General features: G+C 39.8%; 1 protein-coding gene across 1 annotated transcript in view; it reads left to right on the top strand.

The window, feature by feature from the left end:
• Positions 1–15119, top strand: part of SLC26A7 (solute carrier family 26 member 7) — a 115933-nt gene that overhangs the window by 73751 nt on the left and 27063 nt on the right. Inside the window, exons 9-10 of the mRNA XM_047089005.1 lie at positions 5353–5430; positions 6445–6540. Coding sequence (XP_046944961.1) covers positions 5353–5430; positions 6445–6540 — 174 coding nt within the window. The remainder of the gene's footprint in view (positions 1–5352; positions 5431–6444; positions 6541–15119) is intronic.

Here is a 15119-nt window from a genome sequence, read left to right as displayed (position 1 = left end):
CTCTTCAGGGTCAGTTGTACACAAAATGTTTGTCAGTGCGATTTATATGATTCATGCCTACCTTCTACCCTTGACTTAAGCTCCTAGAAAACAGCGTCCTTGGTGTCTAGCCCAGGACTCAGCACCTAGTAGGTGTTTGGTAATTATGTGTGGAAAAAATGAATGAAAAATGAAAACATTAGATAATATTAAACTAGTCAGTTTTGCTGACATTAAGAAGGGACAGGTGAAGGGTGCCTGGGTGGCTCAGTCAGTTAAGTGTCCGACTCTTGATTTCAGCTCAGGTCATGATTTCACAGTTCTTGAGTCTGAGTCCCCATCAGGCTTCCCACTCTCAGCACGGAATCCTGCTTGGGATTCTGTCTCTCCCTCCCTCTCTCTCTCTCTCTCTCTCTCTCTCTCTCTGCCTTTCCCCTGGTTGCGCATGCTCTCTCTCTCTCTCAAAATAAATAAATCAAACTTAAAAAAAAAAAGGGACAGGTGAATACATGGAGTTTGTATTGGGACTTATAGTACATTTGAAATCAGGAAAATCCCACTTGAAACCAGGCTCGGGGTCACAGACTTTAGAAAAGTGCTGTCCAGGGGCACCTGGGTGGCTCGTCGGTTAAGCATCAGACTTTGGCTCAGGTCGTGATCTCACAGTTTGTGGTTTTGAGCCCTGCTTCGGGCTCTGTGCTGACAGCTCAGAGCCTGGAGCCTGCTTCAGATTCTGTGTCCCCCTCTCTCTGCCTCTACCCACTCACACTCTGTCTGTCTCTCACTCTCAAAATTAAATAAAACACTAAAAAAAAAGTAAGAAATAAAAGAAGAAAACTGCTGTCCAGTAGAAATGTAATACGAGCCACATAGGTAATTTAAATTTTCTAGTTGTCACGTTTTAAAAAGTAGAAGAAACTACTAAAATTAATTTAACAATACATTTGGATTTATCCAATGTAGTCAGAATATTATTTCAACAAAGAATCTGTCCAAAAATTGTCAACAATATGTTTTATATTATCTTCTTATTGTACTAAGACTTCAAAATCTGGTGTGTATGTTACATTTACAGCCTATCTAAATAAGGACTAAACACATCTCAAATGCCCAAGAGTCACATATGGCAATATTAGTGCATTTAGGACCATTTTACATACAAAAGAGTTGATGGTAAAGCCTTTCATTGCTTCCAAAAATCAAATTAAAATGTTTGAATTGAGGGGCACCTGGGTGGCTCAGTTGGTTAAGCGTCCGACTTCAGCTCAGGTCACAATCTCGCGGTCCGTGAGTTCGAGCCCCGCATCGGGCTCTGGGCTGATGGCTCAAAGCCTGGAGCCTGCTTCCAATTCTGTGTCTCCCTCTCTCTCTCTGCCCCTCCCCCATTCATGCTCTGTCTCTCTCTATCTCAAAAATAAATAAACGTTAAAAAAAATAAAAAAAAATGTTTGAATTGAAATAACAAAAGATACCGAGTATTTACTACCAAGTGCCACAGTCAGAGCCCAAACACAGTTCTATCCTCCACACGTTGAGGCCCTTTTTACAGTGATTCCCTTAAGATCTGACATGCTGAGCATGGATGTCTAGGAATAAGAAGGTCTCGGGGCTGCCTGGACACACCAGCACAAAGCAATGTTGGCAGGTCTTCCCTCTGAAGATCGGTAATCATGGGAGGGAGCACACAGTACGCCCTGGCTCTCTCCCCTCTGCATTTCCCTTTGCTTCCAACAGAGTAGATACACTGGTGCTCTGCGGGCAGTTTGGGAGGCTTCACCGAGCCATGAAGGGTGAGAGGCAGCGTCGGCTGCGGGCAAAGCTCGGTCACAGCCAGAAACGACAGCTGGCGTGTTTTCCCGCAACACTCAGAGTGCCTTTGGGTTCTGATTGCCAAGCTCTGTTCCTTTATTCTTTCGAATTTGCCTTATTGCTTCCAACGTCTTTAAAGCTGTCTTCGTCTAGCCTTCATGACCCAACATCCACTCTCTCCATCTGCCCTTTCCCGTCACTTTGGCCATTCCCCTACTTTCCACAAAACTGTGCGTATAGTGCACTCTCAACCAACTTTGCATCTTTTGGCAACCATTTAGGAAGGAAATGGCTGGCATCTCACTCTTCCTCCGGCCATCTAGATAGGTAGGGGTAACACTAATGTTTGCAGAGTCCCCTCTGTAAGCAACCTACAACATATATGGTATATGTAATAACGTAACAAGAAGAAATGTAGATTTCATTATCCTTTATACAGAATTAACTCAATATAAGTAGTTAGATTTTAGAGCAAAAAAATGTCTCTAGTTATTTAGTTAGTATGACCCGGAAAGAACTGAAGAGTAGCACACCTAGACAGTGTTTGCCCTGTACATGACTAAGGGTGCAAACACTTGTCGTTACTAGTTACAACCTAAGCCAACTTGAAACTTACTAAGAAGAGAACACTTAAGTGGTGTTTGTTTTCTGAGTTTAAAAAAAAATAACAAGGTTCTCTCTTGTTTTGAAGGTTTATTTATTTGAGAGACAGAGAGAGAGAGAGCAGGGGAAGGGCAGAGGGAGAGGGAGAGGGAGAATCCCAGGTAGGTTCTGCACTGTCAGCGCAGAGCCTGACGCAGGGCTCGATTTCACAAATTGTGAGACCATGACCTGAGCCCCAAATTGAGAGTCTAACGCTCAATGACTGAGCCACCCAGACACCCTGGTTCTCTGTTGTTTGGTTTGCAACTTACCTTTACAGTTTTTCTCTTGGTAGATCAGAGGTACATAAAAAGCAACATTTCATATGCAAAGTACCAGATATTCAGAAATCGGGTCATACTTGAAAATACAGCTCAACTGTGTTCCAGAAACCTGAGGTTAGACAAGTCTATGATAGCACCGCAAATATCTGATCTGTGTTCAGCCTCTTTGCACAGTTACTGAGTGGGCCATATATAAATGATGATTTGGACTACATGATCTCCAAGATTTTTACAAATCCATGTTTCAACATCTGCGGGTCTTCGCTATGGAGACAACGAATGTCAGTATTTTGAGAGCTTAGAGGGAAGGAACTATTATATCATTGATTTCTATGAACTAGAGACACTGGACAGAGCTGATAAAGATTTCTTGTCCAATTAGGTACACTTACCTTGTGAGCGAGGGCATCAACGTTTGGTGAGGCAAAGTGCATTGAAGGAGCCAACCTAAGCCATTTGCTTCTGTGGTCTATTTCACTGTATGACTTACCATCAGACCTACACAAATAAACTTTTTTACCCATAGTTTATCATCCTTTGCAAGTAACATCCATTTAGTTCTCAATTCATGTTGACAGTGACTGAAATCATAGTTCAGTGAGTGCACAATTTGATTATTGATGTACATACAAAGAATCATGTGAACGAAAGGTCAGTTAAATATTTGAGAAAAGCCCAAAGGTAGTTGTAGTTTACTGTTTTTAAATAAAATTAGGTCTTAATTTCTATAGCAGCTTCAGTGAATTATAAGGTATTTAAGGACTTTAAAATACATTTGGCTTTATGGATCCCAACTTGGCTCGTAATCCACATGCCTTCTCACTCCTGAACTCTACGATCTTGGTCAAGTCACTCTGCCTCCCTGTGCCTCAGAGCCTTCCAAAGAGGTTTAGACTATAGCTGCCAAAGTTCACGTCTGCAACTAAGATGAAGGGTTTTATTTTTAGGTACATTGTAGGTATATGCACGAAGAGGCCCACAGAAGGGTACATGCTTTCATTATCCTTTGTCATGAAATACACTTTAGCATCTGGTGTCCTTTTCTTTCCATAAACATGCTGAGTCACTGAGCTAGTCGAATGAATTCTATGATCTGCTCTCTGATCTGCTTTCTCCAGCCTAATAGAATGTCAGACATATTATGCTGTTTAAAAATTCTTATGCAGTGGGTGATGGACATTGAGGACCTGTTGGGATGAGCACTGGGTGTTCTATGGAAACCAATTTGACAATAAATTTCGTATTAAAAAAATTCTTATGCAAAATCACCAATCATTCCTAAATGATCAGTACTATAACAGTTTGGTATACTGTGATTTGTTTTATGAGTGATCTTAAATCCCTAATGACTTGTTTCCTACAGAAGGATTTTCTTTCCCCTTTATATGCTGGGGAGTGTCAGAGATGAGTTCCACTAAATATGAAAGGAGCCAGTGTCTACTGTGACTTAGCTTAATGGTTTTGAGTTTCATCTATGCCGTTGCATGTATTATCTGTTCTTTTTTATTGCTGAGTAGTATTCTACTGTATGGATGTACCATAATTTATCTATTCACCAATTGGTGGGATTTCACTTATTTATCATTTTTGGTGTTTATGAATAAAGCTGCTATAATTATTTGCATATAGGTATTCTCATGAGCATATGTTTCATTTCTCTTAGGTAGTTCTGGGACACATGTAAGTGTATGCATAACTTCATAAGAAACCATCAAACTCCTTTCAACGTGGTTTTACTATACTGTGTTCCCACCAGCAATGTCTGGAAACTCCAGTTGCTCTAAGTCCTTGCTGACCCTTGATATTGATAGACTGTTTACATATTAATTTTTCATTTTAGCCATTGTGATAGATCCTGCTTCCCTGTCCTATCCCCATAATGATATTCTGGGCATCTTTGTGGTCCCATGAAAGCCCTCTTTTCTCCTGTTAGGCTGACAGTTTGGCCAAATGTTTTTATTAAGTCATGCACATTCACTTATGTGAGATCAGGTTCTCTATCAAGTGGAGCATAGCTAGGGGTCAGGTGTTCTGAATTGCCTTTTGTCAGCAGGTTGAGTTGGTTGGAACACGACACTAATGACTCTTCAGGATTAATAAAATTAAGCCTATTTCACTACGGAGACTGCTCCTATAATCCCGTATAACTGCTTCATCCTAGAACCCTTCCTAACAAAGAACTCCAAAGAGAATAAATGCTTCGGTGGAAATTTATCATCAGCAGAGAAAAAAACTCTAAGCTGCATATTCAGTTATTATTCAACCTCGCTACGAAATGAAGAGAGTCAAGCTGAACAACAATGGGCTAAAGGACTTTTAATTGAAATGTCACTTTCACTATTAAACAAAAAAAGCCATTGCTGTGATGTGTGATAAAAGTTGATGGTGTCCTATTTCTTTGCGTGGAATTGCTTTTCTCTCATCACTGACTTAATTTGATTGCACCAGTTTGTCAGCTGTCACGTTTGGGTTTCCTCTGCTGCAAAATACAGATAATGGTAGTCTATGCAGTTTAACAATCATGCACTAACATTTGGTTTTTTATAATCAAGATGAACTAAGAATTATATTTCCCCCATAACTTTGGAATAATAAGAAAGTCCAACACTTTCTTTTTTGTCTGTCTTGTACTTTACAGGTGGCTTGTTTAATATCTTGCGTTCTTATCCTGATAGTCATCTATGCCATAGGACCTTTGCTTTACTGGCTGCCCATGGTACAGTAGTCCTTTTTCAATATCTACTTGTCAACATTACTTTTAACGAAATCATTGTATATTAAAATATCTTACGAGAGTGGATTCAATGATCCTGCATATGAAAGCCACGTGACATAAGTAATGATTGAATGAAGGGAAGGTGGACAGAGGCCACCTGTGATGGGGGAGGAATGGGAAAGGACTGTGGCTGTTTTCTATTTCTTAGGCTCACGTGTAAACATGGCATTGTGGAATTAAATTTATTCTGGGCTCATTTGGAGGGGAGAACTGGGCAATCTCTGTTATAAGAAATAGGCTTTGGAAGAGCTTTATCAGAACTTGGACTGTTGGAAAAAATGTGTGCAGGGCAATGGAGTAGGAAATCAAATACATCTTGCCACCTTTGATACATCTTTATACAAACTGATTCAGAACACCAGTGTTAACCAGTGTTTACCTTGCTTTTCATAAGCCTGGGGCACCAATGTGACCCAAGTAAGTTCCTGGTCTTCTGGGGGCCAGAGACCATCTCAGTCCTGTCTTGTTCTAATTCTTCATTCATATAGTGAGAATAAATCATTTCCACAGGAGGATCATCTAATAATCAAGTTCACCTTTCCAGAGAGTTATAAATATCTTCAGGTGAAACCAGATAATTGATATTGAAGGCAATTATCAAGAGATATATAATATAAATATTTAATTTTCTGCAACAAGTTTCAAATGGCAGTAGATAATTAAAGAGTACATTCAGCTATATAACATACACCCTTACAATTCATGACTTTCCTTTTTTTCTTTCTTGTGTTTTAGAATGGCGTTAAGTTTTACACTGTGATTTTCTAGAATTGATAGTATATTCCTAAAGTACAATAATAGGTTGGTTCTAAACAAAATGAGTATTGTTTTAGTCTTCTAAATGGTGATTGCTTTTCTCTAGTAAGTACTTTAAAAACAAACAAAAATACCTTGGTCCTTTTAAATTCAGATTAAAATCTTTATCTTCTTCATCAACTTATTTCCTATTTATAGTGTGTTCTCGCAAGTATTATTGTCGTGGGATTGAAGGGAATGCTAATACAGTTTCGGGACTTAAAAAAATACTGGAATGTGGATAAAATTGATTGGGTAAGTAGATATTTGACCTAAAATTACTGTCTTTGGCTTGACCATGTATTGCAAAATCAGCTTTTAATATTTTTATTTGCAGAAAAATAGTTTTGGCCATTTGAGACTTGTCCGCTACTTGTAAACTACTGTTTATTTTTTTCAGACTATTGAGGCATTAAAATAGAATATGTCTTTATAAGAAACAGAAGTGGAATTTTGTCCAATTTTGATTGATGTTTTGTTTGAGAACTTTGCAGTTTACTTATTTATTTTGAAAGAGAGAGAGAGTGCAGGCGGAGAAGAGGCAGAGACAGGGAGAGACAGGATCCCAAGCAGGCTCTGCATTGTCAGTGCAGAGCCCAACATGGGGCTTGAACTCAAGAACCGTGAGATCATGACCTGAGCTGAGGTCGAGTCAGACACTTAACCGACTGAGCCACCCAGGCACCCCTTTTGCTTGAGAACTTATAAAGAAATGCTAGCTAAATTGAATGGACTGGTGATTCTCAATTTCCATTATGAAGTGATTCTGGAAGTGAAGCTCATCAAGGAAGTGCACACTAATAGAAGACATATGAAGAACTGTCATTAATTGCTAAGAAATGTGTTACATTAATATAGGGTGAATGTATATTTTAAAAAATTTTTTAAAGTTTATTGACTTATTTTGAGAGAGAGACAGAGAGAGCAAGCAGGGGAGGGGCAGAGAGAGGGAGAGAGAGGATCAATCCTAAGTAAGCTGTGTGCTGTCAGCACGGAGCCCTACACGGGGCTTGAACTCACGAACCATGAGATCATGAACTGAGCCGAAACTAAGAGTTGATGCTTACCCGACTGAGCCACCCAGGTGCACCAATTGGGAAAGAAATAAGGTTCCGCAAGGAAATTGTGCGGCCCTACGTTTAGCCCTTGCCACCCCCTATAAAGACTCCTCTACCTAAAGGAAGGATAGCTTCATACGTTTGCCAGCAAAGGAGGGACAAATGGATTTGAAAGCCCCACTCCGGCAACAAAGGAGTGTATCTGTGGGCACATGTAAACTTAACAGTGACCATATTCCTTCTAAACATAAAAAGGCTCATTTTAGTTTTAGAGGCGTTACATTGAGAGGAGCATTATGTTAATTGGATATTAGGGGATTAAATCATACTGAACAATGATAAAGTGTGGCTTCTGCTAACAGAAATGTATGACATACTAATTCTAGAGAAATGTGTCCGTGTGGGAGTATCCAAAATTCGTTCTCTTTCCCATATGGGTAAAGTATTTCGTAAGTACCTTCTCTTTATTGTGACATTCATCATATTGAAATGCAATTAGCTATATATCCCCCCTCCTTCAGAATCTTTGTTCCGACTTTGGGTGCCTACTTTGTGATGGTGCCCACTTTCGTAATACTTCTCTCAAGGCTCAGTACCCTCCCGCAGTACAATGCTGGGTGCTGCCGGAGTCCAGCTCCAGCAGGTCCAGGGGTTCCCGAAGGATGAACGGCGTCGGCGAAAAAGTGAAAAAAAAAAAATAATAATAATAAAATAAATAAATAAATAAATAAATAAATAAATAAATAAATAAAAATGGGCACAGACAACAGCAGCGTGTTGAACTGGCCGCTTTATTGTGGCAAACGTGGCATTATATTTGTTAGCAATTTCCTCGTAGCGGACGTCATCTACGTTTTCTGGCATTACCTAGTTCTAAAAATGTGCCAATGTGTAATCACCCTTCAAGGAATAACATGGTTATTTTCTCATAACGTTTCCTCCTGCCCTTCGCTTATTGATTAATTTCTTCATGTTATTTTCATTATGTATCTACATTTATCTATAATCTATAAAGCATTTGTTTTGCTGTTTTCGTGAAAAGCCATCTATCTCTCAACACCTCAAGTGGAACAGTTACAGGGAAATGACCTCTTAGTTGTTTTCCCGAACCATTTGTGGTTTGAGGAACAAAAGTGTTCGCCTTGGTCCGAGGTGCCAGGAGGGGGCCAAGAGGGCCTTAGAAACCCACACCTTATACATTCTCAGAGAGACAATGCACCTAGGAACTAATGAACCATTCTGTACTTTAACCGACTAAGTTCAATCATCATCTGGAATGCCTCCTGGGGGCCAAGTGGGCCTAGGGGTTGGAGTTAACCTGTGCCCACAGATACACTCCTTTGTTGCCGGAGTGGGGCTTTCAAATCCATTTGTCCCTCCTTTGCTGGCAAACGTGTGAAGCTATCCTTCCTTTAGGTAGAGGAGTCTTTATAGGGGGTGGCAAGGGCTAAACGTAGGGCCGCACAATTTCCTGGCGGAACCTTATTTCTTTCCCAATGGTTCTTTTCCCAAGGGGCCTGTCAAGGGCAATTCCCCAACAGACAATTCCCCAGGTACTTTTATTAAGGCCAAATTACATAAAAGTGGGAGTACGAGAAGGCCGAGCCATCAGGCTGGTTGGATAGCTCGGCTTCCAGCAGGGTGCCATGAGGAATGCAGAGATAAATAAGAACTACTTGTCTCCTCCCAACACTTAACATTTGTGCAGGAAGCAGACAGAAACATTAACTTACTATGAAAGGCATGCTACAACATGACCCGGAAGCAAAAATACAAGCTTGGGTGGGGGGGGAACACCAGGGTGGTTCAGTCAGTTAAGCATCTGACCTCAGCTCAGGTAATGATCTCACAGCTCATGAGTTTGAGCCCCGCATCGGGCTCTGTGCTGACAGCTCAGAGCCTGGAGTCTGCTTGGGATTCTGTGTCTCCCTCTCTCTCCACCACGCCCTCACTCACACATGCGCATGCGCTCTTTCTCTCCCAAAAATAAACATTAAAAATATTTTTTAAAATGTACAAGCTCAGCGCTGGGAAAAAAATGGAGGCCGGACCATTTAGTTTGGACTGGGTCGATAAAAAACACTCCGACAGCAGAGCTGAAATGTGAATTGAGACTTGAAGGAACTGTATTTGATCAGCAGGCCAAGAGATTAAAATTAGCCAGACTGATGGAGGATCATGGCTTTTTAAAGGTGATATGTGTAAAGTAGCACATGAAAATAGAGAAATTAGAAGATGCAGACTGAATTACAGTTTATTTGGTAACTCAGATAAAGGTAATCCTAAGGAACTCATTAATTACATAAGATGGAGCACATTACCATATTGGAAGGGAAGAGATGCCAGGGAAGGCTTCTTCCAGGAAATGATGGTAGAACATCTAGTAACAGATGGGGTATAGAAATCACCGAAAGGAGAAATAAGAATGAGATTTGTGTATTAGAAGGATTGCTTGAGTAATTTAGGGAAGATGGATGAAACTGTGTTAGTAAGTCAGGCAGATAAGTGAGAAAAGCCTGGAACAAAACTGAGACCAGGAGGTTCAAGAGGAAGAAATAAGCTTGAAAAATATTTAAAACATTGCATTCATTGGTCCTCACCACCAATTCATCATATACAGTGCATCAGTCTAGAACTACTTCTGAGTTTCTAGTTAGGAACATCATTGCAGGAAGATGATGTCATTTAGTTATAGAACATGGAAGATTGAAGGCATTTAGTGGTTACTTTTAGTTAGTTTTTTTTTTTTTTTAATACAGGTTCTCATTCCTGAGTTATTTTTTTCAATTCATCTCTTTGTTTTCTGTATGTCATCAACAAATAGTTTTTCAAGAAAGGCTCATGTGTTTTATATTCCCCTTTTTTTTTTCTTTCATAGTAGAAGGAAGTTTTTGACTGAGTCTAACATGCTTCCCTCAGGACTGTTTAGACTTGGCACTGTCTTTGGGTATTGAGGGATAAGGCAGAGAAATCACAGGTCAACATGTTTTTTTTTTTTTTAAGTTTATTTATTAATTTTTTTTTAATTTTTTTTTCAACGTTTATTTATTTTTGGGACAGAGAGACAGAGCATGAACGGGCGAGGGGCAGAGAGAGAGGGAGACACAGAATCGGAAACAGGCTCCAGGCTCTGAGCCATCAGCCCAGAGCCTGACGCGGGGCTCGAACTCACGGACCGCGAGATCGTGACCTGGCTGAAGTCGGACGCTTAACCGACTGCGCCACCCAGGCGCCCCTATTTATTAATTTTGAGAGAGAGAGAGAGAGCAAGCATGAGCAGGGGAGGGACAGAGAGACGGGGAGAGAGAATCCCAAGCAGGCTTTGCACTGTCAGTGCAGAGCCCCATGCGGGGCTCAAACCCATGAACTGGGAGATCATGGCCTGAGCTGAAATCAAGAGTTGGACACTAAACCAACTGAGCCACCACGTGCCCCAACACGATTTGTTATTTTATCTGAATTAGTTTTTCAGCATGGATGCTCAGTGAAAGTCTTACCTGCCCATGAATTTGGTAATATTATCAGAATATTTCTTGTGGCTGAATACCCAGTATCAAATTCCTATGAGAGTGACATATATTTTTTATCCCAAAATTAAGGATTATATACAAATTTTTTCTTCTAATATATTTTTGAACATTTTTTTTTTCAAACCAGATGTTCTTTTAATGAATTATATATTTTCTGATTTTATTTTGTCTTTTTGTATCTATACATTTTCCTATGATTATTTTTGGGAGTGTGTATGTGGTTTCTCTGGACTATTTACTGTGTCTCAGATTATGGATTTCTAGTTGTGATTATCCTTTTTTTTAGCTTTAAATATGGATTTTATCTCTACTGTTTTTATTTCCATCCACATCCTTTTCTAAATTCTTCCAGCTTATTTTTTAATCTTTCAGGTTTCTTTTTTAAATACAGTTTTTCTTCTTTGACCTTTCAAATCTATTTGTGTGTGTGTGTGTGCGTGTGTGTGTGTGTGTTGTATGTGATTATATTGCCTATTACATGTCTAAATCTACCCTCTGTCTCTGTTTCATTGTTTTCTTTCTTTCCCCCATTTCTATGAATAAGTCCCTTGTTGATTCTTTTATGATTATAATGCATTTTTAGTGGACCTGTTTGCTGAAAAATAATGTGGGAAGGGCACTAGCGCAGCCCACGGCTCTGATGTAGGTATGTCATCAGAAGATGTGGCCCTTGTTGAAACAAAGCCTCACAATCACAGGCTCTCTTGTGACCTGACACTTGCTGCCTTCTCTCCATTCTTCACCTTGCTTCACCTCTGTCAGTCTCCTACTCTTAGGAAGCAGGGATGCAAGCGATACAAATGGCATTTCATTTTGCTGCTCTTCTTTCTATGGTATCAAATACAGATTAGATGCATGCATTTCCTTCTGTGGTGGCCCACCATTGCCCCAAGAGCTTAGAGCTGTCATCAAAATATTACTATATAGAATTTAAAAAGCCGTTACATTCATTTCAAGAAATCTATAGTTGATTGAAATTTGAGGGTAAATGTGTTGGCTTCCAGTGTCCTCCTTGATATCATCCAAATTTCACAGTATTTGTCAAATCTACACAATATTTTAAATTTTTGTAATGTTTATTTTTGAGAGAGAGAAAGAGAGCATGAGCAGAGACAGGGCAGAGAGAGAGGGAGACACAGAATCCAAAGCAGGCTCCAGGCTCTAAGCTGTCAGCACAGAGCCGGACGCAGGACTTGAACTCACGAACCGTAAGATGGTGACCTGAGCTGAAGTCGGACGCTTAACTGAGCCACCCAGGCATCCTACACCATATTTTATAGTTAAGAGTCGTGACCATGTTCTTGTCTCATTGAAACTGGGTTTTCCTCCCTATACATTCATTCTTTATATTGTTTTGGACGGATTTTAATAGAAGGTAGTAGACTAAAAATGCCTTTAATATACTATCTATATCTGCTATCCAAATCTATACTTAAAAATATAATCCTGGCAGCGGTATGGCAAATGGCTTACAGTGCTGATAACAAAAGCAGGACGTTAATAGGCTGTCAGAATAGTCTAGGCAAGACATAGTAAAGTGTGACTTAGGGCAGTCTCAGTGAATTGAGAAGATGGTATGGTTTGAGATAAGTTTTTATTAATAATTGATAGGACTTGGGAAGTGATTGGACAAGTAGATAAAAGAAGAGAAAGTAAATATGATTCCATGGTTTCTGATTGTAGTGTCTTAAAAAAAATTTTTTTTAATGTTTATTTATCATTGAGAGACAGAGAGAGACAGAGCATGAGCAGGGGAGGGGCAGAGAGAGGAGGAGACACAGAATCCGAAGCAGGCTCCGGGCTCCGAGCCGTCAGCACAGAGCCCGACGCGGGGCTCGAACTCACAAACCGCGAGATCATGACCTGAGCCGAAGTCAGACGCTCAACTGACTGAGCCACCCAGGCGCCCCTCTGATTGTAGTGTCTTGAAGAATATTAGTAATGTAACAGAAAGAACATTGAAGGAAGGGGAGATTTTGGGGGGAAGTTATTGAGTTTGCATTTGGACATATTGGGTTTGATGGTATTGGTAGACAGTTTGGTAAATGGTTTAATAGCTCAGAATTGGTAGTCTCTATGTAGAGGTGATAGTTGAAAATTTGGAGTAAATAGTATGGTGTGCACAAAAAGTATGGTTGAGAAAGGTGACGAGGATATAGCAAACGCATGATGGTTGAATGAAACATTGGGTTTAGCTTGACAAAGCCCTCCTAAGATTGAAGTGGACAAGTATCTCTTAGTTGCTAAGGAACAACAGTGAGAAGCTGTGGATGATCTGGATATGATCTGGGCAGAGCACTTATTGTCAGAATATTACATAGACTTTTTGGATATAGGTTATATTACCCAAGGTAGAATACATCCAGATTATTCAATAGATAGAATATGTCTAAAATATCATGGATGTGGAGTTACCAAAGATGTGTGTATATGTAAAATAATTTGAAGGTTGAAATTTTAAAAAGTCACGTGAGGGGCACCTGGGTGGCTCAGTCAGTTGAACGTCCGACTTCGGCTCAGGTCATGATCTCACGGTTTGTGAGTTCGAGCCCCGCATCGGGCTCTGTGCTGACAGCTCGGAGCCTGGAGCCTGCTTCGGGTTCTGTGTCGCATTCTCTCTCTGCCCCTTCCCCACTTGTGCTCTGCCTCTCTTTGTCTCTCAAAAATAAATTTTAAAAAATGTAAAAAAAAAATTCAAAAAAAATTTTCAAAAAAGTCATATGAGCAGTCATCACATGAAAAATTAAAAATTTTTATTTTTTTAAAATTTTTTACAGTTAAATACTGATTCCACTTTGAGTTATAGATCAAAACCCTGAGGTAATGAGGGAATAGGAATCCAAAATGAGGCCTGACTCATTAGCTCAGAGCTGAGTTTGAGTAACTGAACGGTGAGAATAGAATTCACAGCTACAGAAATATAATAATGTGTATCAATCACCAAAACAGACCAGGAAGAGGTAAAGCGATTGAGTAGCTGCTCAATGGTGCAAGGGTTTATGTGTTTATGTGTTTTCGACTTGAGGTCAGCTTTGGGGTTACCTTGTGTTTAGAGGCTATCAGTGCCAGTAGAGAAGGGATCAGGTGGTAACACATAATGAAAAAATACGGGACTGAGAGTTAACTAATTCCTTATAACTGAAAAACAACACTTGGATCTTTAGTTGAAATTGTTACAGAACCATGTGGGGACTTACTCTAACCAATGGAACTATTTACTGGTCTATGTTGTTAATTTACATTTGATATTTTTTTTCAAAACTATAAATGTAGCCCTGGGAAACAACTAAGCAATGGGAACCTAACTCACAATAGATGATGTTGTGGGAAAGTAAATATGCTTTAAAAATAGAACCAGATGGTACCAAAATTTTTGGTTGCTTTGATAAATCAAGGCCTCTGGGCCCTGCGGTTTTTTAAATGGCAGGGACCAGGATCCTCAGTTCCCTATGCTATATTGAACCATGGAGGTTGGCCATGAGGAATTGGACTTACAAGCTTTTGGTGAGGTCTTGTTCTGCCACACCCAGGCGGTTCAGTCAGTATTAGGAGATGAGTAAGAAACAAAGCAATCATGGCAAATTGAAGTAATGGTCAAAAACTTGCAGCCTTATTTTGTATGGGATGAAGCATACTGTAATACACTAGGGAGGAAAAATTACACTTACACAAATATAAGACTCAAATGACTGTCTTTTTGCCTGACTAGAGGAAAAACATCTCAGTGTCTACCTATAGGATGACAGGCTGAGGATGATGTCATAATAAGTGCTAACTTAGCATTACATTTCTTGGTGATGGATCTGAACATGGGAACACTTAAGATATATTTTCTTGGGGCACCTGGTTAGCTTAGTCAGTTAAGTGTCTGACTCTTGATTTTGGCTCAGGTCATTATCTCATCGTTCATGAGATGAAGCTCCACATCTGGCTCTGCACTGACAGCATGGACCCTGCTTGGGATTCTATCTCTCCCTCTCTCTCTGTCCCTCCCCTTCCTTCCCCCCCCCAATAAATAAATACATAAACTTAAAAAACGGTATATTTTCTTTTTTACTCCAGAATGGTTGTTTCTTCTATATCAAAAAGAATTTTCTAGATAAAAAGTCCCTCCATTTGTGTCCAACAGCTTAGGTTTTCAAAATAACCCATCGTGAAAAACAGTTCAAGCTCCATTTAAGATAAATAATACAAAGGAAAAGCATTTTGAGTAAAAAATGCTATTTAGAAACATTTGCTTCAAACT

This window comes from Lynx rufus, unplaced genomic scaffold, assembly GCF_022079265.1.
Source record: "Lynx rufus isolate CCGP_SWC_20201006 ecotype Redwood Valley unplaced genomic scaffold, mLynRuf1.p SCAF_26, whole genome shotgun sequence".
Classification (NCBI taxonomy): domain Eukaryota; kingdom Metazoa; phylum Chordata; class Mammalia; order Carnivora; family Felidae; genus Lynx; species Lynx rufus.
This window is presented reverse-complemented; position numbering and strand designations above follow the sequence as displayed.